The sequence below is a fragment of the Sardina pilchardus genome, chromosome 9 (genome assembly GCF_963854185.1).
Source record: "Sardina pilchardus chromosome 9, fSarPil1.1, whole genome shotgun sequence".
Taxonomy (NCBI): Eukaryota; Metazoa; Chordata; class Actinopteri; order Clupeiformes; family Clupeidae; genus Sardina; species Sardina pilchardus.
Genome location: NC_085002.1, coordinates 10,655,976 through 10,683,642, shown reverse-complemented (window position 1 = coordinate 10,683,642; position 27,667 = coordinate 10,655,976). Strand labels below are relative to the sequence as shown.

The window sequence follows — 27,667 nt, the reverse complement described above, 5'->3', positions numbered from 1 at the left end:
CACCGTCTGAGATTCATAGGAGGAAGAGAAAAGTGAGTGAACTAGTGAATGTGTGTGTGTGTGTGTGTGTGTGTGTGTGTGTGTGTGTGTGTGTCTATGAATGATTGGGTGGTTCAACTTGCCTAAAGGTGGATGAGCAGCGTGTTGTGAGGTGCCTGTGATGTCACACAGGGGAGGGAGGGGCTAGAGGAGGGGTGTGGCCAGCTCAGCTGAAACTCTTGCAACACCTTTTGGGCTGTCCGAGACCAGACAAGAGTGTATTGTTCGTGGAAGCACAAGCCCTGTGGGAAACTCTGTCGGACGATTCAGGACTATCTCAGTACACTCTCAAGGGATTTAAGAGCCACTCACCGGTAAAGACAGCTTTTCCTTTTCATTCTCAAAGCTCTCGGTCTCAAAAACACTGCGAGTGGCAATTGAAATGATGTTCTTTTGATAGATGTCATCTTTTACATTCATTGGGCTTCAGATTGTTGTGTCCTGTTTGATTGCAACATAGTAGACGGCTCTGCTGGTAGACAGGCACAAGAATGTTTGTGTGTGCTCTTGCTCTGCTACATGCAGTGAGTCAGACGCTTGGTTTGCTCTCTGTAAAGTGTCCTTGATGGAATTTATGTTGGAGAGGGAGAGTTTTTTTTTTAATGCAGGTCTTGTCAGTTGCGTTTAAATATTTTGACTCCGTTCTCACAGACACATGCTTCCTCAGTGGCAGGGCTCTTTTTAGTAGGCAGTCAGGGCACACTATGGAGCTGCAGCTCTGCGTCTCACCCCAGCTGAGGGGAGAGGAGGGGTGGGGGGTGCTAGCTCTCTCTCTCTCTCTCTCTCTCTCTCTCTCTCTCTCTCCCCATCTCTCCCCATCTCTCTCCATCTCTCTCCGCTCTCTCTCTCTCTCTCCATCTCTCTCCGCTCTCTCTCTCTCTCTCCATCTCTCTCTCTTTCTCTCCGCTCTCTCTCTCCACTCTATCTCTCCGCTCTCCCACCGACCCACCTCCTCTCACCCACGCCGGCTCTTACTCAGCCCCTGTACCTGGCGGAGAATGTTTATTAGCGTCCCCCCATTAATCTCCAGCCCCAGACTGGTGGTGCCTCTGGGTACGCTGCTCTGCTCTGCCCTGCCCCGCTGTGTCCACCGCACACCGGCTATGTGCTCCACACACACACACACACACACACACACACACACACACACACACGGGCTCTAAATCTAACAAGAATGGCCTGGCTGCTCCGCTCCACATGTTTTAGTCACTTTGTGTGTGTGTGTGTGTGCTTGCGTGTTGTTGTTTGTGTGTGTGTGTTCTCCTGTACAATGTGTGCTGCTGTGTTTGGAGTTTTCCCTCCCTCTGAGCATAAAAAAGAAAGGGAATAAAGAGAGAGAGAGAGAGAGAGAGAGGGGGGGTGATAGAGGGAGAGAGAGAGGGAAATAAATGAGCGCTTCACTCAACGAGACTCTCTCTCTTTTCATTAAACCTCCCGGTGCCAAATTGGCCTCATACCTGCGCTATTACTGCTTGGTTTGGGAGATGGAGAGCTCTTTCATTTTTAGCGTGTGATTGTTGTGTTTTGTATGGTGTTATTTCAGGCCAGTGTTGTAATGTAAAAATCAGAGGATGTGAGTGTTTGTTTTCAGACAGCTGTGTATCAAGCCACGCATCTCAATGTTTTGTTCCTGCAATCCCCAGAGCTTTTTTCCTGTGTGTGTGTGTATGTGTGTGTGTGTGTGTGTGTGTGTGTGTGTGTCTAGATCTCTTTGTAAGCATTTTTTTGTGTGTCTTCTCACGTGTTCCGCAGTTGTTCCAGTGGAAGCAGCTGGAGAACCTGTACTTCCGTGAGAAGAAGTTTGCCGTCGAGGTCAACGACCCCCACAGGTGAGGCCGCGACCCCAAAGAATGCCGCTGCCCCAACAGTCACTGGGAGTCTTCCTGTTGTCCCCCCCCCCATGCTACTGCTTCTTAAGAGTCCGTCTGCCCACCTAGAAAGACACTATGGAAATATAACATGCTGCTGTAATGTTAGCAGAGTCGCTACGCTAGTGCAACCCCGTGATTCACAGCCAGTGCTCCTTGTAGCCTTGAAGCAAGCACCTGCTGCCCTTGACTCAGTCCGGGGCAGCTTGGTCATGGCAATGACCAGGCTAGAGTGGAAACTTGTCCTTTTCTGCCGCGTCAGGACGCCGCGCGGTATCTGTCCATTACGAGTCGCACGCCACACTGCACACCATTTAGAGAGTGCCCCTTTCTCACCGCTCGGAAATTAATTAGAAGTTACTGATGCAAGACCTGTTTTAATGCAATGCATCGACCGCCATCAGTGGACGCCACTGTGCTGCACTCAGCCTCCGACTGCATTCAGTTTCGTGAGCAATTTCCAGCACCTCGTCATTCCTGTTGTAACTTATTATGCAGTTATGCAGTCTCTCTGATGCAGCAGTTTTGTTGTTTTCTGTATGCAAAGGGGAGACACTAGTGCTTCTCCCTATAAATCAGCCCTATCACTCTCTCCTAAAATGTCTCTCTCTGCCTGTGTGTGTGTGTGTGTGTGTGTGTCTATTGTCTGTCTGTCTGTCTGTCTGTCTGTCTGTCTGTCTGTCTGTCTGTGTGTGTCTCAATCCACAGGAGGGTTGTGTCCAAACGCACATTCGGACAGAGCGGACTTGTCATACACTCGTGGTATGCCAGTCACACTCTAATAAAGACCATCTGGGTGATGGCCATCAGTCAACACCAGTTCTATCTGGACAGGAAACAGAGCAAAGTGAGTGTGTGCTCCTCCACATCAGCCGTGTCACCTGTGTGTGTTAGCATGTTGGCATGTTTTTCTGTGTATGTGGACACAGCCGGCTTTACTGTGTATACCTGTGTGTGTGAGAGTGAGTGTGTGAGAGTGAGTGTGTGAGAGTGAGTGTGTGAGAGTGAGTGTGTGAGAGTGAGTGTGTGAGAGTGAGTGTGTGTGTGTGTGAGTGTGTGTGAGTGACTGAGTGTGTGTGTGTGTGTGTGTGAGTGAGAGAGCCAGCTTCTTTGCAATGTTTGCAATGCCGCCTCTGCAGTCATGTGTAGGTGTTGTTTCCTTGGCGTATCCATCATCTGTCACAGCCTTTATCAGATCTTGGCCTGGCCTGGCCTATCTCCATCAGCACTCTATACCCTTGACCTGTTTTCTCACAGCCCTCTCCTCCAACAGCAGATTTGCAACATAGTAGTCAGGCTCACGTTTCAACATTAGAATTTTAGTTAATGCATAGCTTTTTTTTTTTGGTTACCTTTTTTGTGTCTTTTGTGATGTACAGTAATTTCCCCTGTATTAGCCGAATTGTGTATAAGCCACAAGGCTGTGTTTTATGCAACTGAAAAGAAACAAAACCATATTAATACCATATTAACTGTCCCCGTGTATTACAGTTTTTTACGATTGTTTACACACTAAAATATTTTTTTTCACACAATTAGCAAAATTTTACTCCAAGGAGCAAAACACCTCCACAGATTTGCAGAACATTACACACAATGTCTGCTTCACCCTTTTTGCAAAACATTACACACAGTGATTTGTAAAACTCACATTTACACACATTTCCACACCTTAGACATAGATAAGGATTGTGAGGTTACTTCCTTGTCATTACAAAGCCCCGGATTGCCAATGACTACACTAATGAACGAATTGGATAATCACATCCACCAGGTGTGTAAGCACACATGTGCAAAATTGAAAACGCAGCACTCAGGTGTGCTATACAGTCTTGTTGCTTTTGCAGTTGTTGCTCTTCAGAGTCAAAGTGTATGTACTTTATGCAGTAGTTTTTGTTTGTCTACAGATTTTATTTGTTCAATTGATTTCATTGTTGGTTGATTACTGTAACTGATTATGGTTAGAAATACTGTAAGTATTGAAAGTAATACTTGAAATATTCAGTCTACAGCAGTCTTCAGTGTTGTACAGTGCAAGTGCAAGTTTATAGACCTATTTATGTACACTTTCCCTATGTCGAACTAATCATGAAGAATGTTGTGGGTTTGTCACTATTTTTTGGACATCTAAATGATCCCTTACATAACAATGTCTGGGCACAAATCTAGCACATGCTATTTCTTCATTTTTCTTTTTACAAATGCGTTTTGCATTTATCACTGCAGTGTGAAACTGGCTGCAATAGTGTCTGATCATTGAGGACTGTGTTTGTTAAATGACAACTAATAGCAATTTTACAAATATGTGTATATGTTTTGACTGAAGTGTGTATGTTTTGACTGAAGTGTGTTTGTTTTGACTGAAGTGTTTCATTTTGCAAAGAGTCTAGGAATTATGCAAACTGAGTGTGGCACTTGGATACCTGTGCTTAAATTTTGTTAAAAAGAACTCGGTTTGAAAAATTGTGTGTAAGCAATTGAAAAAAACTGTAACCTCATAGTGGAAGAAATTGAGCAAAATCAATGTGTAAGCCATGGCTAATAGTCAGGAAATTACAGTATGATCAAATGCCCAATTATTGAATTTGTAGATCATAATCAGTCAAAGGTGAGCTGAGCTGTTATATCCCAGTGCGCGGTTGGTTGTTGTTGTTGTTGTTGTTATTTGCCGTTGAGTCACGTTTGTTGTGCCTCGTGGCCGGTGTTTGTTTCATTAGGCCCTCTTGGCGCTGGCGCAGGCCCTGAAAGGGAAGCCGTGTGAGAGCGGCGCAGTTGCAGAGCGGCTCTAATCTGGCCGCCGTGAGCCGTGGCTTTCTCTGCTTAGAGGCAGATGGCCTGGCAGCGCGCGTCCAGGAATAGTCGCCGGGCTGATTGATGAGATCCCTGCCGCTTTAAGGCTGAGGCGGACAAATTGAAGCTTTATAGCTCTGCAGAGTCGTTAGGATGATGTAATGACGGCGCTTTCTGTCTTTTCTTTTTTTGCACCCCCCTCTGTTTCCCCCATATCTCATTGTGTCCTTTTTTTTGCTCTCTTCTCGTATGAAAGGCCAAATTGACTACAGGCAGAAGCCTTGGGGATATTGCCATGGATCTGACTGAGATCGGAGCACCCAGGCTCAGTAAGCTGGTCAGCATGGAGACCAAAGACCAGCTCATCATGGCCAGCAATGGAAGTCTGATCTCAACAGGTAAATCCCATCTGAAGCTCTTGTCGTAGGAGATGAAAATGTGTGTAGCCTACACACAGTACTCAGTACAAATTTTATTCATGCTTGAAAAGTGCATTATATTGCAATTTGCATTAAATGCAGTCATATTTCATCTCATTCATGTATGTATGTATGTATGTATGTATGTAAGCCTATGTATGTACTGTATTATGTAAAAGACAAAAACCTTCCTTTTCATTTTTGTTTTTTACTCAGGTTCTGCAGACTCAAACGAAGAGAAGAAACAAGAAAAGATCGCTGACCTTAAGAAGAAAGAGAAGGGTCTTCAGGACACCCTCTCTCAAAAACTGGACGAGCTCAAGAAGATCTGCCTCCGAGAAGCCGTAAGCACCCCTGTCCTTGAGTTCCCTTCACGTCAGCCTGCCATTAAAATGCCCTCAGCCAAAGATAAGGGTTTTGTTTGTTTATTCTTTCCCCGCATCAGGAGCTGACAGGCCGGCTGCCGAAAGAATATCCACTGCAGTCAGGAGAAAAAGCTCCCACCATCAGAAAACGAGTCGGGACTGCTTTCAAACTGGATGATCTCTTTCCTTATGATAAGGTAGGCAAAGACATGAAACAAGTGTTTCTTTTTCTGGTTAAAGCTTTGATCTTTTGCCACGCTTGGACGATTGTGAAAAGTGTATTGTTACCAGATGTTATCTGACCATTGTGTTTTGCCATTGCTTATTTCCTCTGAAGGACCCTAACCTCAGAAACCTGGAGAGCCGGTTCGCGCTGCAGCAGAAGATCGTGGAGGCGGCGATGAAGCTGGCCAACGAAGGGGACCTGTGCAAAACGGTCAAGAAGAAGAGGAGGAGAAACTGCCTGGACTCCATGAGGAAGCTGCAGGAGATCGAGGACGAGATCAACGCCTACAGAATAAAGACGGGCAAGACGCCCACTCAGAGGGCCTCGGTCATCATCGGTAAGCGAGAAGGACACAAGTCCGGAGAGATGTTTTAAGCAGCTCTCTTGTCAGAGTTGTGTTGGTTTTGTTTGTGTCTTGTCAGTAATGCGATCTTAAGCTCAGCAACATACGATATTGTGTGTTGCTTACCTGTGTGTTTGTGTGTGTGTGAGGTTGTAACCTGAAATGATAGAAACAATGTGACAGTCTGTATGTGAGACTCACCCCCAGTCTCTGGGTGTTTTCCTAGATGAGGCCAACCCCTCTGACCTGAGTTCGCTCTCAGACAGCTTAACCCTGGAAGATGGTGAGTCTCCACTTGTGTGTCAGTGTGTGTGTGTGTGTGTGTCTGCTCGCTCTGATATATAGCAGCAGGCCCCTCTCCAAACACCCTCCATTAAAGATCATGTTATCCCATCTATTCTAAACCTGTCCTCCCTCTTCACGGTCTCAGATGATTCGCTGATTGGCCAGAGGCAGCGCTCTCGCTCGGTGCAGTACGTAGACCGGCCCTCGGAAGGTCTGGGCGTCCACTACTACGGCGACAGACGGGCCTCCACCAATGACCAGCTGCAGGATGTCAACTTAACCCGGTAAGGCCTAACAAATGTTACTACATCCAGGGTTTCCCACAAGTCATGGAATTTCTGGAATATCATACCATTTTGGGAAGTCTATTCCAGCCATGGAAAATCAAGGATTTTTGTCATTTTTGGGGCAAAGTCATGGAGTATCAGGGGATTTTGTTGTTATAGCAATTTTAACGTTTACTTGCCAAAATTACTTAAATATAAATTCATTTTGACACATATATCTGATTCTTAGTTTTACTGCTTGCTTGAGTATATAATATAGTAGGTCATCGAGTTTCAGGGTTTATCGGGGGAAGTCATGGAATTTTACATTTGACGTAGTAGTAACCCTGTACATCCTAATGTCATTCATTCATTCATTGCTAATGTTGATTTAACACTATTAATGTTGATTTAAATGTGCTCCTTGGATCCCCACCCCTATGACTAACAACACAACCAGGTCCTGTTAGTCACAGAAGTCGTTACGTTGATAACTTTTTTTCCAAAGCCACTTAAAAGCGAGTGACCGCATTCAAGTTCCAGTGCAGTGGGAGACCTTAGCGTAAAAACAATAGTCTGCTTTTTTCTTTTTTTTTTTTAACAGAAAAGGAAAATATCCGGTATAGTCGGGCGCGGTGATACTGTGAGCTGTATCCAAGGCGTAGCATGCGTAACACAAACACCCAGGGCCCTCTAGACCAGCCTGCAGTCCACGCGTGGTAGATGGCGCTGAGCGTGCCCAGTGTATGTGTTCTGCGCCGGGTGATGTTTTGCAGAGCGCCGCCCTGGCACCGCCGTAGCTGTAGCTGGAGCTGTGCTAGTGCAGACCTGCCAGGCCAGAGCCGGGGCCACATTCCTGCTCCTGCTTTCTTCCAGACGCCTCGACAATCAGCTCTTATCAGCCCCAAACGCGCTGGCGCGGTTAAAAATAGTGAGGAGGAGACGCGCATGCCACAGCCTGACTGCCAAGGCGGCGGCGGCACTCGCAAACAATCGCAAGGGGGGGAAAAGGAGGGAGCTGGGGAGAAAAGGTGGCTAAAGCAGTTAAGCACACAGGAAAGGCAGCACAGAGAGTTTGTCAAAGGAGCAAAACAAGAAGTGTGTGTGCGTGTGTGCGCGTGTGTGCGTGTGTGTGTGCGTGTGTGTGTGTGTGTGTGTGTGTGTGTGTTCGTGCGTGCGTGCTTCTCTGTGCGTGTGAGAGAGAATGGAGTTCCAGGTTGCTTTATTTAATGAGGAGCACCGGTAATCATAGTAACAGGAAAATTGTTTTTGTGCGCCATAATGAGACCGGTCACCGACCCATGAAATTACCCAGTAGACGCCCGAGCCAAAAGCTGGAGGTGTATCACGTGGTTTCATTAGTACTTTTATTTTTATTATTATTATTATTATTATTATTATTATTATTATTATTATTATTATTATGTGGACTTTGTTCCTTGTTCCTTCCGCACTTCCTCCAGCGATAAAATTCCTGACTTAACAGGAAACACAGGGCCTTCTAAGCGAGCGCTGCTCTTATCTGGCTTTCAGATTAGCGTACGGCGAGGACGAGTTCCACCACGCCCACAGGGACGTTGTTGTGTCTGGACACAGCAGCCCCTACAGGCCCGGCGCGCGGCCGGCCCGCGACACCCGCAGCATGCCGCCCACGCCCGTGCTGCCCCGCAATGCCTTTAGCAGCACCCAGCTTAGGTTGGTTTCACCCACCCACCCACTCACCAACCCTCACCCACCCTCACACCCACCATCCACCCTCGCCTGCTTACGCTTGAACACCTGCACATCCAGCCCACCCCAGAGCAACCCCAGAATATTGCATGTCATCCTCCATAGCTCACTCCCCCAGTGGCCTCAATAGTTTTTCCACGAGGCTGCATGCTTGACCGCTAACCCCACTCCAACACTATCCAGTATTAACGCCTGGCATCTGACCTCTTGCCTCACCCCAGCCCAACCCAGCAGATGGGATTTGTAGCCGTCAGCCCTTCCCAGATAACCTTCCAAGTCATGCATGCATGCCTGCCTGCTCTCTCAGTGCCCCACAGCAAACTGCATTCCCCTACACATCACCCCCAACACTAGAGACTGGAGACTGCCTCCCTCCACAGAGAAATAAATCTTATCAAAACATAGACAAATAAATCTAAAGTAAACCTAAATTATCTAAAGGAGGGCCACTCTCACACAGCATCCTTTGTACCACACTTGAGCTCAATACAGCTGAGGACGGCTTCCTACATTCTAAAACGTTACTCTTGCATTATTCAAGAGTTGTTTAATGGTCCTGGTGTAGTCCACTAGTCTTGTTTTCCACTAGAATAGAGCCTGCGTCAAAGCATGTTAAGGCCCATTCATGCTCAACGTAAAATACGAATACGGATATGTGTGGAGTGTTCTTTCCGTTGATTTCGTCCATACTTTGACACGAAATTGAGGAGCTTATGATTACGGATGAAACGGATGAAACGTTGCAATACCGAACACTACCACAGGAATACCACACGAAAAAGTGGGGGCGCTATGCATTCACACGTAAAATACGGACGGAGGTATGAATACAACACCAGATAGAACGTGCGTACAAAATACGGACGTAAATTGCCATACGTTGAGCATGAATGGGCCTTTAGCCGCTTCTCAGCAGTGCAACGACATGTCAACACAACACTGAATCCCAAACACATCTAATTCACACTCACAATGCACAGCGCACCACATTTTTTCCAAAGTCAGCCATCATGTGGAAATCTGACGTGGATTTAAATCTTATCAAAACATAGACAAATAAATCAGTAAATCTAGATTGATTATCTCGAGGAGGGCCACTCTTACACAGCGCCCTTTGTACCACACTTGAGCTCATACAGCTGAGGGCAGCTTCCTACATTCTAAAACGTTACTCTTGCATTATTCAAGAGTTGTTTAATGGTCCTGGTGTAGTCCACTAGTCTTGTTTTCCACTAGAATAGAGCCTGCGTCAAAGCACGTTAGCTGCTTCTCAGCAGTGCAACAACATGTCAACACAACACCGAATCCCAAACACATCTTGAATGTTCCTCTGAGCAAAAGATGTACTGATGTTGCATACATAATTCACACTCACAATCACAGCGCACCACATTTTTCCAAAGTCAGCCATCATGTGAAAATCTGACGTTCTCTCTTCCCCCCCCCCCCCCCCCGCGCGCGCAGCTACGAGGACGGCCCTCGGCACTTCCGGCAGCGCAGCGGCAGCCTGGAGTCCCAGCAGGCCTTCCTGACGGAGGGCGAGGCGCGCGAGGCGCCCTACATGCTGGCCGTGCCGCGGCGCAGCACCAGCACCGAGATCCTGGACGACGGCTCGTCCTACACCAGCCAGTCCAGCGTGGAGTACGGCTCCGCCGTCCAGGGCTACCACGGCGGCGGCGGCGGCGGCACCAACCACATGCCGCGCGCCCGCCGGCTCCACCAGCGCCGCGGCGGCGCCAACGTCTACGCCAACACGGGCAGCATGCCCAACCTGGCGCAGCACGACGCCTACCGGCCGCCCTCGCGCGCCACCTCCACCACCGCCTACTACGTCACGGGCTACCCGTGCCACAACGAGCCGGAGCCCTACGCCAACGGGGCCTACGCCTACGAGAACGAGTCGGAGGGCCACTACAGCGTCAACAACTCGGCGCCGTACTACTACCCGGCCCAGCAGCAGCAGCAGCACCACCACCACGCCCACCCCCACCACCAGGCGCCGAGCGCCTACTACGGCCACGAGGGCTACCGCAGCGGCTACGGGCACGACGAGCTGGACAGCCTGTCGCAGCACAACGTCTACGCCACGCTGCGGCCGCCGCGGAACAGCCGGCCGCCCTCGCGCAACGAGCACCCGCCCAAGAACCTCCAGAAGGCCCTGGTGGCCGAGCACCTGCGCGGCTGGTACAACCGCAACACCACCACCACGGGCCAGAAGCCGCCGGCCGGCGCCTACGACTACGACCGGGGCTCCCAGCACAGCCTGGGCTACCAGACCATGTCGTCCACCTACGGCCACGTCCCCCGCAACGCGTCCTACTCCTCAGGTATACACTACACTACAGGCCTCCCAGCAGCAGCCCCTGTCTGACCTGTGTGTTTATAGTCACTCTCATAGTCAGTAAGCTGAGCCTTTCATCTGACTGATAATGGACTCTCTCTCTCTCTCTCTCTCTCTCTCTCTCTCTCTCTCTCTCTCTCTCTCTCTCTCTCTTTCTCTCTCTCTCTCTCTCTCTCTCTCTCTTTCTTTCTCTCTCTCTCTCTCTCTCTCTCTCTCTCTCTCTCTCTCTCTCTGAGCGGAAGTGAGTGCGTGTGTAGAGTGTGAGCGTGACAGGAGGCCGACTCCGGCTTGAGTGAGTGCTCCTTATTTTCTATCTTTTCTATCCTTTTGTTTGTTTATATATTTGTTTGTGTGGTAGTATTTTTTTATTGATTGGGTTGGGGTGAGTCTGCTACCAGCATTTTTTGGCTGGGTAGTATGGCGACTCCTAAATTAAAACTTGATTGTCTAACCAGACGCCATGGCGTTAAGGTGGCGTGTTCGGTTAGTGTGGAAGAATGTAGTTTAGCGGTGGGTAAAATTGTTGGATACGATAATGTCTTGTCGGCATCTAGAATGAACAACGCAATCGTTCTTTTTTTGAGTACGATCGAGAAAGCTTATGAAGTTGTTCAATCCGGTATTGAAATTGATGGTTGGCTTACACCTGTTCTTCCGCTTAATAGCCCATCTAAGAAAATAACATTGTCTAACGTGCCACCGTTTTTAAAAGACGAGGTATTAATTAGAGAACTTTCAAAGTATGGCAAAGTGGTCTCACAAGTTAAGAAAATACCTGTGGGTTGCAAATCAAGTTTGTTGAGTCATATGGTGTCGTTCAGACGCCAGGTGCATATGTTTCTTAAACAGGATTGTGATTTTAGCGCAGTGTTCAAGTTTAATGTTGATGGTTATGACTACAATGTGTTTGCAACATCTGACTCTATGAAATGTTTTGGTTGTGGCCAACATGGACATTTGGTCCGTGCTTGCCCAAACAAAAAAGATTCAAGCAAGGAACAAACTGATGCACCTGCAAGTATTTCTGAAATTTCAGAAATTAGTAGGGAAACTGCTTCATCTGAACTGCCCTCTACGAGTGGTGGTTCAGAGTCTGTGTCAGAAGTGGTACAGTTAAATGCACCAACACCGGTTTTGTTAAACGCGGTAGAGAATAAAGTGACCGAAGCAAATGAAGCTGATGAATCTAAAAGTACAACGGAGTCTGAAATTATTCCAGATGCATCATCTGATGCTGAGGTGACTATGGATGAGAGTATTAGTGGGAGTGAAACTGTTGTGGTTAATGATACTGTGGTGGGAGTAGAGGTGGGCAATGAGACGGTAGCTAGGCCTATACACGCAGATGAGGAGGCTGGTAGTAGTACGGTCCAAGAGGAAAGTCTTTTCAAAGTCCCTAAAACTAAACGAAAGAAGCACTCTAGTAATAAAGCTAAGAAACAATTCAAAACAGACATTAATGATGAGCCACAAACTGTGGATGATCATGAGAGTGATGGTTATTCCACTGATTCAAGTTCACAAGAGAACTCCCAACCGTTAGTTGTCATATACTCCGCTCAGGAGATAAGCCATTTTTTACAATCTACCAAGTTTGGGCGTAATGTTAAAATCGAGGATTATTTTCCGAATATACAACAGTTTATCAGCGATGCGAAATATTTAATGAAGACGAATGAGGAAGGGGGTTTCACGGACCAAGAGATCTTTCGATTAGTTAAAATTGTACGCAAATTGAGAAAAGGAGAACCGATTGAACATGACAGTGACGCTCAGTAAAATATGTATGTCTCTTTTCTTTGTTTTTTTCTGGTTACTTTCTTTTTTAAAAATGGGTGAAGTTAGAGTAGCTACATTAAATTTGAATGGGGCCAGAGACGGGAGGAAAAGGGCAGAATTCTATGAATTAAGTAAACAGAAACATGTTGATGTTTTTCTTATTCAAGAGACACACAGTGATATAGTAAATGAAGTTGATTGGCTGAAAGAGTGGGATGGGCGGGCCATACTCAGTCATAACACCAATTTAAGTGGAGGTGTTGCTGTTCTGTTTTCAAAGTCTTTTCTTCCACATTCATATGACGTAGAGGAGTTGATTAAAGGAAGACTTTTGAAAGTAAAAGCAGTTTTTGAAAATGATGTTTTTGTTTTTATTTGTGTTTATGCTCCTACTTTAGCTGCAGAAAGAATGTGTTTTTTGGATAAGCTTGGTGATGTTCTTAGTGCATGCAGTGGTACTGAGTTTCTTTTTTTGGGTGGTGATTTTAATTGTACTGCTGATGTTTTAGATAGAAATCATGCAGAGCCCCATACAGCGTCTCGTAAACGTCTCATTGAGTTAATTGAAACTCATGAACTGATTGACATATGGAGATCTTTCCATAAAAAACAGAGGCAATATACTTGGTCTCACTGTCGTGACAATGTTTTATCAATGGCTAGATTGGATCAGATGTACTGTTTTAAGCATTTTTTTAGTGCTTTTAGATGTTCTTATATCAGTCCTGTTGGGTTCTCTGATCATTGTATAGCAGTTAGTATAGCAATCAAAACTGCTGTTAAGTCACGAAGTGCATATTGGCATTTTAATAAGATGTTGTTGAATGATCAAACTTTTAGAGAAGCTTTTAGCATTTTTTGGGCCAATTTTAAGTTGGAAAAATCTTGTTTTTCTTCCTTACAACAATGGTGGGATGTAGCAAAAACCCAAATTAAACATATGTGCCAACAATATACTTTCAATGTCAGTAGGGACTTAGCCGGATCCATGAAAACTTTAGAAAAAGAAATTGTTGATTTGCAAAATGTGGTTGACAACACAAACAATTCAGAGCAAATAGAATTGCTTAAAAGTAAAAAAGTGGAATTGGCTGATTTGTTGGAAAAAAGAACACAAGGAGCTTTGATCCGTTCAAGAATCCAAAATGTGTCTGGAATGGATGTTCCATCCAAATATTTTTTTAGTCTGGAGAAAAAAAATGGAAGTAAAAAATTGATTCATGCTGTGCGCTCAGAAACGGGGACATTGTTGACCAAGCCACTTGAAATAAGACAACGAGTAAGGAGTTTTTATTCAGAACTCTTTAAAAGTGAATTGGTTGGAAATCAGGAGATTGAGAATGATTTCCTTCGTGACTTGCCAAGGCTTTCAGATGCTTCAGCAAAGATGCTGGATGGAGCTTTATCAATGAAAGAACTGTATGCTGCTCTGATGGGTATGGAAAATGGACGTGCTCCTGGCATTGATGGACTGTCAGTCGAGTTTTACAAAGGTTTTTGGTCAGAGTTGGGGAAAGATCTCCATCAAGTGCTGAACGACAGTGTAAAGAAGGGAATCCTCCCTCTAAGCTGTAGAAGAGCAGTGTTGACACTGTTGCCAAAAAAAGGTGACTTGACTGACCTGAAGCATTGGCGCCCAGTGTCTCTCCTGTGCATTGACGTCAAAATGTTTTCTAAAGCACTAGCAACGAGATTAGGAAAAGTGATGGAACAAGTCATTCATGTCGATCAAACTTATTGTGTTCCCGAGAGGTCAATTTTTGATAACATTTTCTTGGTTCGAGATGTGATTGAAGTCTCTAGTAAGTTAAAAAAGAATTTTGGATTAGTTTTCATGGATCAAGAAAAGGCATTTGACAGGGTAGAGCATAGCTATTTATGGAGGGTGTTGGAGGCTTTTGGGTTTAATTCGGCTTTTATTAAACTAATTAAAGTGCTGTATACTGACATTGAGAGTATAGTAAAAGTTAACGGTGGTTTGTGTCCTCCTTTTAAAGCATTGAGAGGTGTAAGACAAGGATGTTCATTGTCTGGAATGCTATATTCCATGGCAATAGAACCTTTGCTTCATAAACTAAGGATGAAAATGACTGGTTTCTCTTTGCCTAATTGTGAAAAGGTTTTCTGTCTATCAGCGTATGCTGATGATTTGGTTACTGTAGTCAATGACCAAAATGATGTTGACTCTTTGAGTGCTATTGTGAGGGATTTTGGTGTAATATCATCTGCAAAAGTTAACTGGAAAAAAAGTGAAGCCTTTAAAATAGGTAATTGGGATGATGGATTGCTCAAACTACCAGAAGATTTAATTTGGAAGAAAGGTGGGTTTAAGTATTTGGGTATCTTCTTGGGAGATGGTAATAACGTTCAAAAAAATTGGGAGGGAGTCATCGAAAAAGTGAAGGGGCGTTTAAAAAAATGGACATGGCTACTACCTCAAATGTCATATAGGGGACGCTGTCTGGTTGTTAATAATCTAGTAGCGTCTTCCTTGTGGCATCGGCTGGCTGTTTTAGACCCACCATCAGGTTTTTTAGCAAAGATACAGTCAACTTTGGTAGATTTCTTTTGGGACAAATTACATTGGATCCCTCAGAGTGTTTTATATTTGCCAAAAGAAGAAGGTGGCCAGGGTTTAATCCATTTGCCCAGTAGAGCTGCTGCTTTCAGGCTCCAGTTCATCCAAAGATTTCTTCATGGGCCAGAAGATCTAGTGTGGAGACCTGTGGCCTGTGAGGTCATGCAAGGTGCGAGTGGTTTGGGCTTGGACAGATCTTTGTTTTTCCTAGATCCTCATCAAATGAAATGTAATGATTTACCTGTTTTTTATCAAGGGCTTTTTAAGATCTGGGGTTTGTTTGGTGTTGATAGACTTGAGGAGACTGGCTCTTTATATTGGCTCCTGGAGGAACCTCTCGTCTATGGCTCTAGACTGGACATTTCAGAGAAAGTGATGCCTGGATTTAATGAATGTCTATGCAGGACTGGACTGACAAGTTTGCGTGAGCTGGTTGCTGTGTCTGGTTCTATTCTGGACAGTGCTGCATTGGCTGTGCGCCTGGGAATTAAGTCCTTGCGTGTGGTTGATCGAGTCTTGCGTTGCTGGAGAGAAAAATTAACATCGGATGAACGCAAAATGATAAGGAACTATGTTGATGGGGTTTTGATTCCGGATGGAGAAGACCCTTTTCCTGAATTATCACTTGTACCAGAGTTAAATGATTGTAAAGGTTTGTTCTTGCCCCCTTCCAAAGAGATTGACTTTAGTGAAGTCGATGGTAACTGTCTTTACAAGAACTGTGTTATAGTACTTAATAAAGAAAGATTGCATGGAAAAGTTGATACACCTTGGCGTTCAAATATGGGTCTAGTAAGTACTGTTAGACCAGAGTGGAAATCTCTGTACAAACCACCGTTAACAAAAAGGAGTGGGGACTTACAGTGGAGGTTACTGCATGGTATTCTGGCTGTAAATTCTTTTATTTCTGTTTTAAATCAAAGTGTATGTGATGAATGTCCTTTTTGTTTGGAGAGAGAGACTGTTTTTCATGCCTACTCAAGTTGTTTCAGACTGCAACCTTTGTTTAAGTTACTGGCAAAGTTATTAGAGTGTTTTGAGGAGTCTTTCTCTGTTCAGATATTTATTCTGGGATTTAAATATGTTCAAAGAGAACGCTGCAAGTGTGAATTGATTAATTACATCTTTGGGAATGCTAAGATGGGCATTTACATGAGCAGGAAGAATAAGATTGAAAAAGATTCTGATTATGATGTGATTGACATGTTTATTCGTCTGGTGAAATCAAGAGTAAAATTGGAATTTGACTTTTATGCAACTAAAGGTGATTTTAATTCTTTTGAAGAAGAATGGTGCCAAGGGGGAGCAATATGCTCATTGGTCAATAATGAATTAATTTATTCAATGTATTTTCTTTAACTCTCATTTTTTAAAAAAAATGAATGATGTTTTTATGACAATGTATTAGTGAGTTTTGTAATAAAGAGCTTTTAAAATTCAAATTCTCTCTCTCTCTCTCTCTCTCTCTCTCTTTCTCTTTCTCTTTCTCTTTCTCTTTCTCTTTCTCTCTCTCTCTCTCTCTCTCTCTCTCTCTCTATTTCTTTCTATCTTTCTTTCTTTTTTCTCTTTCTTTCTTTCTTTCTCTCTCTTTGTCTCTCTCCTTCCGCCCTCTCTCCCTCTCTCTTCTTCTTCTTCCTCCTCCAGTCTCCTCCGCTACCAGCGCCGGTAACTGGCGCGGCCATCACGTGTCGGCGGCGGCCCTGGACCACTACGAGCAGCCGGCGGTCCACCTGGCCCCGCAGCAGTCCTACGGCAGCGCCTACAGCGCGGCCCACTACGTCCAGCCGGCCCACAGCAGGTGAGCGGACAGAGCACGCCGACTACAACGCCGACGGCACGGGCAAGCACGGGCCCCGCCTCTCGGGTCATTATCCAATTAGACTTTTCCCTGATCCTCCTTAAGCAGAGGAGCGGAGCAGCCATGGCCGCAGCCGTATTATGGCGGCGCGCGGCCGAAACAAGGGCAGGGACAATGCGCAGGCCTGTTGTTCTCACCGCTCTGCTCATAAGCTCTCCCCCCCCCCCCCTCTCTCTCTCTCTCTCTCTCTCCCTCTCTCTCTCTGTCTCCCTCCCCTCCTTTCCTATCATCCTCTCTGTCTCTGTGATCTCATGGCTGTCGCTGCTCTTGTTTGGTAGTGATATGCCCCCTGAGGCTCTGGCTTAATGGCGTTTGATTGCAGCACTGTAGCACGCGAGGCGGCTGGTGCCGGTGGCGACCTGCCAAAGGCTTGCGATGGCCGGGGCCAGTGATCACTCTCTCTGCAGGTTTTAAAGGAAGCCCTCTGCTTAGGAGCTTCCTGGAGCTCCCTGTGTGTGTGTAACCAACACCCCCCCCTCCCTCACGGCCCCCACCTCTCCCACAGATTCAGCTCCTGTCGGCCGCACGCGCCCTCTTCCCGGCCCGACCACCAACACCAACACCACCAGCAGCACCGCCCGCCCCAGCACTTTCCTGCCTCTTCCTCCTCCTCCTCTCCCGCTTGCTCTTCCTCTCGCCTGTCCTCTCGCCCACCCTCTTCCTCCTCCTCCTCCTCCTCCTCTTCAGTCCGGTACCGGGTGGAGCCGTCCGGTTCCCCGGCCCGGCAGCTGTCCGGCACCAGGCCCGAGAGATACCCTAAGTCCCCCCTTTGCTAAAGGTAGCCACGCTCGTAAGTAGCGCCAGAGTGTGGTGTTTTGGCTGGTGGTGTGCCCTCAGTGTGCTGTGGCAAGCCTGTGTGTTCTGGACTGGCCTTCAATCTGGGTGCTATTTCAAGGACGTGCTTTAGTGACAAACCTGTACGAGTTATTGGAAATGGTAAAGCTCCTAAAAGAAGAGGCTTTTGGTTTTGTTTTGCTAGGAGAATGAAGCTATAGTGCTCTTTTATCAGGGATTTTACCATTTTTCTCTGGTTTAGGTTTGTCTTTAAACCACACAGTTGAAATAGGCCTACACCCATGGTTTTGTTCCCTGGACAGTTGATACTGTCTTATCAAGGCTGAAGTCTTTGTGTGCTCCTGCTGTTACTGCTGCTGCTACATTCACCATATGCTCCTGATACCAAGTCATCTACCATTGAAAATGCAAATGCATGCTGTTGATGGTGTTTGCTTTGTGTTTGTCTGTGATAAAGTGCTTGCTTTTGTGAGATGCATTCTTGATTTAATTGACAGTGGTCACATTTTTCTAATGTTGTATGAGTATAAATGTGATGGCGTGCATGTGCACACACACACACACACACACACACACACACACACACACACACACACACACACACACACACACACACACACACACACCATCATTATCTTTACACAAGTTATTGTTTTTAACGCTGCATTATTTGACTATATAAGGCATAATTACCTAGTACTATATAGCTACCAAGCTACCTCATAGCAAGTTGTTCCCCTCAGGTTGTGACCCTTCACCCCTTTCTCATGTGCAGACCTCCCCCAGAGAGTGTGTGGCGGAGCTCGGGTAGTCTGTGGCGAGCTCCAGGCCCCTTAGACATGCATGGGGCAGTTGGCTATGACCCCGAGCTGGAGCGTTACAATGCCAGCCGAAGGCATAGCACTGCGAAGGGTGAGACGCATACTAACCCTTCAGAAGCGCTTCAGAGTGTGTTCACGCGGGGGGTAATCGATCAGGCAACGACACGGAGTTTAAAAAAAAAAAAAAAAACTGGTTTTCGCTTTCCTCTGGTTTAACCTACCTGGTGTCTCTCACTTATCCTGATTCCAGACATGTTCCAATAACACGGGTGGCGGTGTGGTATGGTGTGTCTCTGAGTGGTGGTGTTGGTGTTGAGGGAAGAAAATGTGACCCCTGTTGTTTGCAGTGTGTGTTGTGTGTCTTGGCTGGAAAAAGATCATGTTTTGTGTGTGAACTGAACTCTTACAGATGTGCCAATAATTTAAGCCTGTGTTGCATCAGTCGTAGCGAAAAATGTGGTGACTGCGACTTTTTTCTGTTGGCCTAATTTGAACCATCTCAAAATTACAAGCAGTTCTGTCAATGAGAAAGTGACTGAGCACTGTTGCTAACCCAGGTTTAAATTGTTGTTGTACTCCACGCTTTGTTCTCCCATCTTGGCTGAAGTGTTTTTGCTTGGCTGAGGTTGACTTTGGACATGCATGCCTCTGCACACTCACTCAGCCACATGTTCTCCTCTCTGTTGCAGGTCCTACACTGATCTGAACCAAATGGACGAACACACAGGCAGCCAAATGAACAGCAGTTTCGACCCGGAGGATCACACGCTGTACTGGCACGAGGACTCGAAACCTGGAACAATAGTGTAGGGGAGCTCACCAGGCACTTCAACTGCAAGACCTACTCACGGAATTTTTCCACGTGCCTTCAGAATGAACTGTCTTTCTACGGGCAAAGGGCTCCCAAAGATTCAAAAAGCAACAACCTTAAAGGAATGTAACCAGACAAGAGCCTGAAGCTATGAAGCTATGTGCGATCAACTAGTTTTTTTCTTTTTGCGAGATGCAGGCCCAACAAGGAAAAATGAGTCAAGCTGAACTTGCCATGGTGCGATGTGTGTTTGTGTGTGAGTGTGTTCCAGGTTGAACTGTCCATTTTCTTAAAGGTGGTGTTTGCGTGATGAATGATGGCACTTGCATACTGTGTGCGTGCGTGTGTTTGTGTGTGCGCGTGTGTTTGTGTGCGTGTGTGTGTGTGTGTGTGTGTGTGTGTGTGTGTGTGTGTGTGGACTTTTTTGCACTTGCACAAGACTGCTGTGACCCCTGGGCTCTCTGTCTGTGGGATGTTATTAGCAGGATGATGACTTACAGCCTTCCTACACAGAAAGCCCTAGAGCAGTCCACATTAAGTTAGGGAAGGATTTCTAAAGTCATCGTACCAGTTAATGTCATACATGAAGGATTTAACGCTACTGGACTTTAGCTTTCCAAGTGGAGCTGCTGCCCTGTCTTTGCAGTCTTCTCCATCTGAAGAACAGAATGGATCAGATGGTACAAGATTGTGCGCTTATACCCTGGATGTCCCGAGCTACTGAACACATAGATCATCTCATTCCTTTCTGTTTTGGAGGAAATAACTCGCTTGGCGCCTGAGCACACGGCCTCATGCAACTACATGAGCACAACGTTCACAGTGGCGCTCAGTCTTGCCCAGTCAACTGCCGGACAGAGACCACTCTCTATACTGGAATTACTAAGGACCCTTTTAGAATCGGCATCAGCCGACTATTGACATTGGTATTCATACTCCTATTTTTCAGTGTTTTGTAAAAACTAAGAGTTGCCAAATCCCACAGAGTCCAACCTTTAAGTATGAATCAAGGAGCCGGTTTGCATGGGTGACTTAACCATCCTCTTATTTAGTACCATCTGGACGATCACATTTTCTTGTGATGGTGATATGACCTATAGTACTGCAGAATCTCAAACGCTCTGAGAACGCCTACTGCATCCCATGCTGGAATCCATGGTGTCGTGCTCTTCTCCCTCCTGCCTACTAGGAGAACTATGTATGTATATGTTGATAGTGTAAAAAGAATTTACTACTTTTTTGTCTATCTTTTTAGAGGTTTTTTTTATGTTTTAAGAAGCATGTAATATATAGTTATCAAATTTGTTAAGCTGGTTCTTAGTAATTTGTATCATTTGAGACGTATTTGAATTAAAAAAACAAAACTTACTAAGAAAATGTATCCGCGTTGCCTCTATTTAAAAGTAGCTAACCATACGTTTGTTTGCACTTACAATATTAGCAGAGGGTTTTTCCCATAATACGGGCTTACCGTTGACTAAAGTACTGTAAAAGCTCCACTCTAATGGTGCATAATGAATACAGGGCCAGAGAGCACGCTCCAAAGGGGGATTGTTTTATACTCCGTCTGATGCGGTGATCATGGCTCTAATCCCAAACTTTAGGGATGTATACTCCGAGAATCCTGGTAGTGACTTATGCTCAACTCCAGATTTCCATTAAAGCCATTTAATTAAGCAGCTGACTGAATGTCCACTGAGCCATTGTAATTACTTAATGGGCTTTTTTTGCCTCAAAGGAAGCACGTTGCAAATAGCTGCCTTTTCTTTCCCCTTTCCAAAAATTAATATCCTGACGAGGTGATTGTTTTCAGCAATAACACTGGAAGGATCTCATCGGTGATCACAAACATGTGGTGGTGTTTAGGAAAAGCTAGAGTGGCCTTACTTTGGATAAAAGCTCAGGCTTGTGAGAAACCTGCGAGTCTGCTTTCCCATAGGCCCAGCGCCACTGTCAGTAAAGGCTCCATGGAAAGCTGCACATAGTCATGCCTGGAGAAGATGATAATAATGACTTTGTTTGAGTTATAAGTGCCAGTGTAGGCTTAACTCCTGACTGGGATGTGTGCCTAACAACAGTCTCGACTGGCTATCGAGTGTGCTTACCCAGAAGCAGAGCAGTAAACACTTTACACTGGCTGGAAGAATGAGTCTGCGCCCCACACACACAGGCTCAGACACATGGTGCTGTGTGGTTGAACAGGTTTTTTTTTCCGTCGTCTTTGAGTGTGCCCTACAAAAAAACTAGAATAACCAGTAAGCATCTGATTGAGAGGGATCCACCCTCTCTAGCTAGCGCCTGTCTCGTCTCCTCTCCAAATAAACAAAGAGGACGCCAAGGATTAGTCTGTTTCTTCTGTGTTTGAACAAGGGGTGTGCATGTATGCGTGTGTGTGTGTGTGTATGTGTGTGTATGTGTGTGTGTGCATGCATGCACGAGTGAATGCATCACTGTCTACCCTACTCAAATGGTCTCTGTCAGTCAGTCATGTGCGCTTTTATTTTGTTTATCCCAAATGTCACTGATGAAGCTCCCGGGGCCACGGTCCTTGTCTTAGGCAAACACTCATGGCTCCGGCTCTGCTCCTTTTCATTTCCCCTCCTCTCCTGTTGTCAGTCACCGCCCTCCCCTGGAGGCAGAGGGCCAGGAGGAGCAGGGGAGGAGCAGGGCAGGGCAGGGCTGGGCTGAGGGCTCCTCTGAGTGAAGGCACTGCAGCTCAAGTGACCTCTGACCCCAAAGAGGGTGGGGGGGGAGGTTGCTCTGGGTCTTCCAGGTCTCCCTGAGTATGGGGGAGATGTTTGGCGGCCTGACTGACTAGCTGGACGGCTGCAGCTGTCCCTCTCCGTCTCTCTCCCTCTCTCTCTCTCTCTTCCTGGCCCCCTTAAACACCACACGCTGCTGCTGCTGCAAACACCAGCTGTGCAAAGCCCCATTACCCACACACTGCCCCACTCACATAAAAGACAATGAGCTTTGTCTCCCTTCCTCCGGCCCGCTCCTTACCTCCTCCTCCTTCCTCCACTCCTCCCCTCTCACCGCAGCCCTCCACCTTTAATATCGAGTGCAGTGCGTGCGTGCGTGCGTGCGTGCGTGCGTGCGTGTGTGTGTGTGTGTGTGTGTGGGGGGGGGGGGGGGGGTGTGCGCAGTAAAGCTAGCCCATCACACTCAGGTCAAAGCGGTAATCCATCCCTGGGTAATATGGGGGTTTCAACACCGGCGCAATCACCACACTCCACTGCACTGGGCACTGTTAACACCAGGAGGTGGGGAAACGTCTTATCAGGGACTGGCTCACCTGCACTTGAAGGGCAGAAAAGGATGAGGTCATGTTTAACCTTTATGGGACGAGAGGGAGGAGGAGGGGCTAGGAGGCTAGCTCCGGGGGAAAAGTAGTTCAGCTCCGTGAATAGAGGTCTCATGACGGGCAGGTTCTTCTGAAGCTGGATAATGACAATGTGGGCCTCGATAATAACTCCATAATAAGTCTGAGTCTATCCAGGGATACTGATAATGACACTGAGGCCAACCTCGAAGCCTCTGAGGGAAACCAGACTGCGCTGTAACTGGTCATGATGGTCACAGGCACATTGTGTAAGTATGGATGGATGCACCAATACTGACTATTTTGTTTTCAAACTACTCTTTACGGCTAATTGGCTATTGCAAAACGCCAAACTAGAGACAGATGTTTCCCTTAAATATCTCAAATAAGAGGCATAGTATGTATAGACAGAGCAAACTGCCAGAACTTGTGCCTGAACTGGCAAAGCACATGCTTGAACTTGTGCTGTAGCTGTCAAGACTGGCGTTTATTTTTCTAATTAATAATGTAACTTCAAAACAGAGTAAAGTACCTGTTAGTGCCTGCAAACAGACGCTGTGAACATTTTTGTAGCCACTCAAACCGCTACACACCATTAACTTTTCTATTATCCCTTTGCCAAGGAGATAAAGTCTAAACCCAAAGACCTCTTACAGCCATATGTTCAGCGAAAGTCTGTATGCAGGCTACAAGAAGAGCTTCAAAACGCTTTGTTCGAATAGATCACAAACTCTTTTAAGTGTTACTACACCCACGCGTGTTCTAAAGGCAAAGCTCTGAAGAAACGTCTGTTGTGGAGAGACCTGGAGGTTTGAGACAGTGGCCTGTTTAAGATGTCCATCTAACAGCTGCGTGGGGAGTGGGCACCAGGGGCCTCCCCGGGTGTGACCAGAGACTTGACCCTTGGCCAAGCGGAGTTGATAGAGCCGGCACGGCAGCAGCGATGGTGATGGCGGGAGGGAGGGAACTTGTGTGTGTGTGTGTGTGTGTACACACTTCCTCGCCATTGCACAACACCAGAGAGTCTGCAGAGGTGGAGACCCTGGAGGGAAAAGTACAGTGGCAGGCTGATCATAAATCAGGTTTTAACACGACTGCGTTAAAAGACAAACACGAGACCCAGAGAGGAGAGGGCGTTGTGCTGCACCTGAGTTGGCTCAGTGCAGACCCCTCCACCCCTCCACCCCCCTCCCACCCCCCTTCTCATGTCACCCCAGGCAACAGCACAAACAGACCGAGCGAGGGTAACCTTTCAAATCCAGGGCTTCTAAAGAGAACCCAGCCTCTGGCCTCAGTGTGCTCACACAAACTAAACAGACCAGAAGTCCTGATTCTCATTACACACCTCAGTTGACGCCACGCACACACACACAAACAAACACACAGACACACAAACCACATAGATTCCAATGACTTTTGGTAGCCATTTTAAATGAGCGCATGTGAGTGTTGAAAGCGCTGACTCAGTGATCCTATGAGGAGATTCCCTGTGAGAAACAGCAGATAAATCTCCCTCTAGCTCAGCTCTATAATCTACTCCAGCCCATTGATTAAGCCTGGGCTGGGAGCTGGGGCAAAGGAGAGCTATCAATCACCACAGAGGTGCCGTCAAGATAAAAAACACATTTGAGAGGCCGGATACTGATGAGAGGGTGGCAAGCAGTGTGAATACAAGGCATTCGCCATTCACCATTTGTTAAGTATTACAAATAAATCCCACTTTGATTCAGTTCACAGAGGACTTTGGCTCTTTATTTGAAAAGATTGCATATAAGTTTTTTTGAGTTGTTTGTTGATCATTATTTAACACACAGTAGTCACTCACACAATCTTTGGAATCATTGATTAAACAAAAACATTCAAATAATGTCTTTTCAATGCCCAGTTGCCTCTGCAACTTAATTCATCCATTTTGTAAGTATTTATATTATTATTCTTGATCTAACACATTAAAACACAAAACACACCAGTGCATGCAGTTAAGTTAAATTAACAAACTGTATGAAGCAGAAAAAAATCAACTATAGACCTGCATTCCTTTTGCAAGAAGCAACGGACAACTCATCCTCCATACATGGCTTCTTAGAATATTGAGAACCACTTTTTTCAATACTGCAATAAATGTCATTGTTATGTCCCGATTGCACATGAAACCATGGAAGCAGTAAATTCAACATCTTGGAGGGAGATAATACACTTTGCATGTCATGATACTGTAGCTCAACCACAAAGGGAGTGTGTGCGTTTAGCTCTGAGAACGTCTTTCTGACAGGGGGAGAGAGTGAAGCATTACTTCTTGAGGACTGCTGGACAGCTAGCAGTTTGGTGACTCCTGCATGTAAACTTGGTTGGATTTACAAACAATGCAATCCCTCACATTCAGAGAACTGTACTCAAAAAAGTCATATCATATACTCTACTTGGAGTAGAGTTCAGTTCCCTAGGACCATTCTGTTCTACTAACCTACAAAATGGAATACATTTTGTAGGTTAACAGAACCTACTAAATTAAATTTGGAATCAATTTGTGTGTGTGTGTGTGTGTGTGTGTGTGTGTGTGTGTGTGTGTACAGTATGTGTGTACAGTGAGTATGAAACAGATGGACTTCTTCAGATGCCATTCACAGTTATGTATGTGTGTGTGTGTGTGTGTGTGTGTGTGTGTGTGTGTGTGTTGGTTTTCACTCTTTCAGTTTCTTCATCATCTCGTTCTCCAGGAAGTCCTGAATCTTGTTGATGCTCTCTTCCTGTTGTCCCAGTGCTTCCAGTATGATCCCCATTGGTGACTTCTTTAGCCCCGCCCCCTCCATCCTATTCTCCAGCTTATTCTTCATGTTACGCAGGCGCAGAGAAGAATGGGCGAACATCACTGCGGTTCAAAAAAGACAAAAAGACAAAGCATAAAAATGTGTGTATTATCTTGACACGTATCCTACGTCTGAACTTACAGTACACAGCCTACCGCACACATCTGAACAGAACCCTGTGATCTACTTCAATGCACAATAAATAAGCAAGCATACAAGAAAATCTCTCTTGAGAAATCTCTCTATCTCATGATACCTAGTGTGACACTGAACAGGATGTTAGATTCAAATGATATCTGTTGAAAACTTCCCATGCGTAGCAGACTTACACAGAAGGGGGAAGGAGATTCCAAAGATGAATACCATGACTCCTCCGAAGAGAGACATGAGGAAATAGCTGGCGAGCATCACCACAAAGACAAACAGGGTGGGGTTCTGCCTTTTGAAGCTCTTGATCATGGCCTTGTTCTCCGCAGCCCACACCGAGCCCATGAAGACCATGGTGACCACGATGCCGCCCAGCATCATGCCAAAGGGATTTGTTAGTCTATAAATATCACACAATAAATAACACATTGAGATGAGAGAGGAGCCACTTGGATGGAGGACTGTTCAGAATGATGAACTTGAACAACACAATACTGGAAACCTAATGGAAACCATGATCCTGTTTTGGATGCGTGATCCTAAATCCTTTGTCAATAGCGCCCCCTTGTGGCTAACCTTTTAACTTCTTTCCCACTTGCATTCAAACATTGGTCAGTTGTGTAAGTTTGCTCAATGATTAGCTGTTAAAGGATGTCACAAAATTAACGAAAAAGAATAAGCCATACAAAAATGACAGAGATAATAAACTTCCAATAATTAACTACTGTTTTACAATTGCTTTTCTTTGTCTTTTTTCTAACCCATTTCACCTACAATTTGCATTAAGTCAAGAGTAACGACAACTCACTGAATCTTATAATAATGAGGGGGATCTACCCTATATGATCACTGGACTCTGAGACACACAGAGGAGACCTTCCTGGCTGACTCTGTGTTTTCTGAACTGAGCAGACTGGTGAAGCAGCACGTAATGAGCAGCTGGCTCATCTGGGAAGTTCCCAACCAACCTCTTCATCCCTCATCAGCTGCTGATGTTTGGGATTATGGAGCGCTGCAGCCCCCAGCAACCATGTGTCATCATGGTGAAATAGTCAGACGCTGACTGACTATATTTAGAAATATGGTCTCTGCATATCCACTGCGTGGGCTTCCTCAGTAGGCTACAACTAATCCTCAGATGTGCTTGGATGTTGGTTTTCCATATGGATAAATGGATATGTCATTTTGTTTGCCATAGGTTATATCTGGATGTAATGCTAAAAAAAAGTGTAAGCCTTCAGAATAGAAATGTACATAGATTGCCCAGTTAGAACCAGACTAAAAATATCTAGTCCAACATTTCTTCACTCTTTCTTTGACATGGTCTGGAGAACAGATGATTCCTATGTGGATAGATGTTGCAATCCAAGGCAAACAGCTCACCAGCAGCAAGTAACAATGTTACACAATAGACATTGTGATTAGTTTCAGTTAGTTCAGGATTGTCGCAACATACAAATCCTCTCAAAGCACAGAAACACTGCTCACAAATCATAACTCGGAGTACAGTACAATCCAGTAGGCCTTGCTAGGCTACTACAAATCTTGACCTGTGATTCTACATTTTCGAGATGGAGTGCATGACTAAGATTAGAATCACTTGGTCATCTGCACCATATGTCTATGATCTGCACAGTTTTTACGTCACATTACATTTCTAAAAGCAGGTCAACCCTCCTGAAATTTTAACAAAAAAAACTGTAGGCGAAAACACAGTTGTAGATTTGGCTATATTAACTTATGCGAGACAGATACGACTTTTGTCTGGAAAGTTCATCACTGCAAAGCAGCTTACCCCACAAGCAGGAAGACAACGATTGTCATAGCCAAATAATTTGTTTGATAGTACAGAAGATTGCTAACAACTCGGTTGTTCCATTTCGCCAGGTCGCGCAGATCGGGTTTGGCGAACCTTTCAGACCCAGGGAAAAAGTCATCCCAGGGTCTGAGCGGTGCTATCTCAAGTTTAGCCATTTGGCTGGCTACTGTAGATGTCCGCTTGTTGTGACTTCAACTACAGTTCTCGGCCGATATTCTCGCGATGATTTATGAATAGGTCGCGAAAACCAGTTAGCA

General features: G+C 45.7%; 2 protein-coding genes across 3 annotated transcripts in view; one reads left to right on the top strand and one right to left on the bottom strand.

Annotated features, from left to right (window-relative positions):
* The window catches only part of frmd4ba (FERM domain containing 4Ba), a 40,380-nt gene extending 19,686 nt beyond the window's left edge, over window positions 1-20,694 (top strand). Inside the window, exons 12-23 of the mRNA XM_062545747.1 lie at window positions 1,792-1,868; window positions 2,616-2,754; window positions 4,954-5,095; window positions 5,333-5,460; window positions 5,562-5,678; window positions 5,819-6,044; window positions 6,277-6,333; window positions 6,481-6,619; window positions 8,135-8,296; window positions 9,797-10,659; window positions 16,675-16,828; window positions 19,194-20,694. Coding sequence (XP_062401731.1) covers window positions 1,792-1,868; window positions 2,616-2,754; window positions 4,954-5,095; window positions 5,333-5,460; window positions 5,562-5,678; window positions 5,819-6,044; window positions 6,277-6,333; window positions 6,481-6,619; window positions 8,135-8,296; window positions 9,797-10,659; window positions 16,675-16,828; window positions 19,194-19,314 — 2,325 coding nt within the window. The 3' untranslated portion in view covers window positions 19,315-20,694. The remainder of the gene's footprint in view (window positions 1-1,791; window positions 1,869-2,615; window positions 2,755-4,953; window positions 5,096-5,332; window positions 5,461-5,561; window positions 5,679-5,818; window positions 6,045-6,276; window positions 6,334-6,480; window positions 6,620-8,134; window positions 8,297-9,796; window positions 10,660-16,674; window positions 16,829-19,193) is intronic.
* A 3,673-nt stretch (window positions 20,695-24,367) lies between these two features.
* On the bottom strand, window positions 24,368-27,635 carry arl6ip5a (ADP-ribosylation factor-like 6 interacting protein 5a). 2 transcript variants are annotated; one of them, XR_009940256.1, is made up of 4 exons: window positions 27,387-27,635; window positions 25,774-25,991; window positions 25,138-25,506; window positions 24,368-25,093 (listed from the first exon to the last, which is right to left on the bottom strand). XR_009940256.1 is itself a non-coding variant. In XM_062545746.1 (3 exons), the coding sequence occupies exons 1-3, from the start codon at window positions 27,563-27,565 to the stop codon at window positions 25,319-25,321; spliced, it is 585 nt and encodes a 194-aa protein (XP_062401730.1). In that variant the 5' UTR covers window positions 27,566-27,635; the 3' UTR covers window positions 24,368-25,318. The 2 variants fall into 2 exon arrangements, 1 of the variants encoding a protein (XP_062401730.1); XM_062545746.1 differs by having other exon boundaries at window positions 24,368-25,506.
* Between the last annotated feature and the right edge of the window lie 32 nt (window positions 27,636-27,667).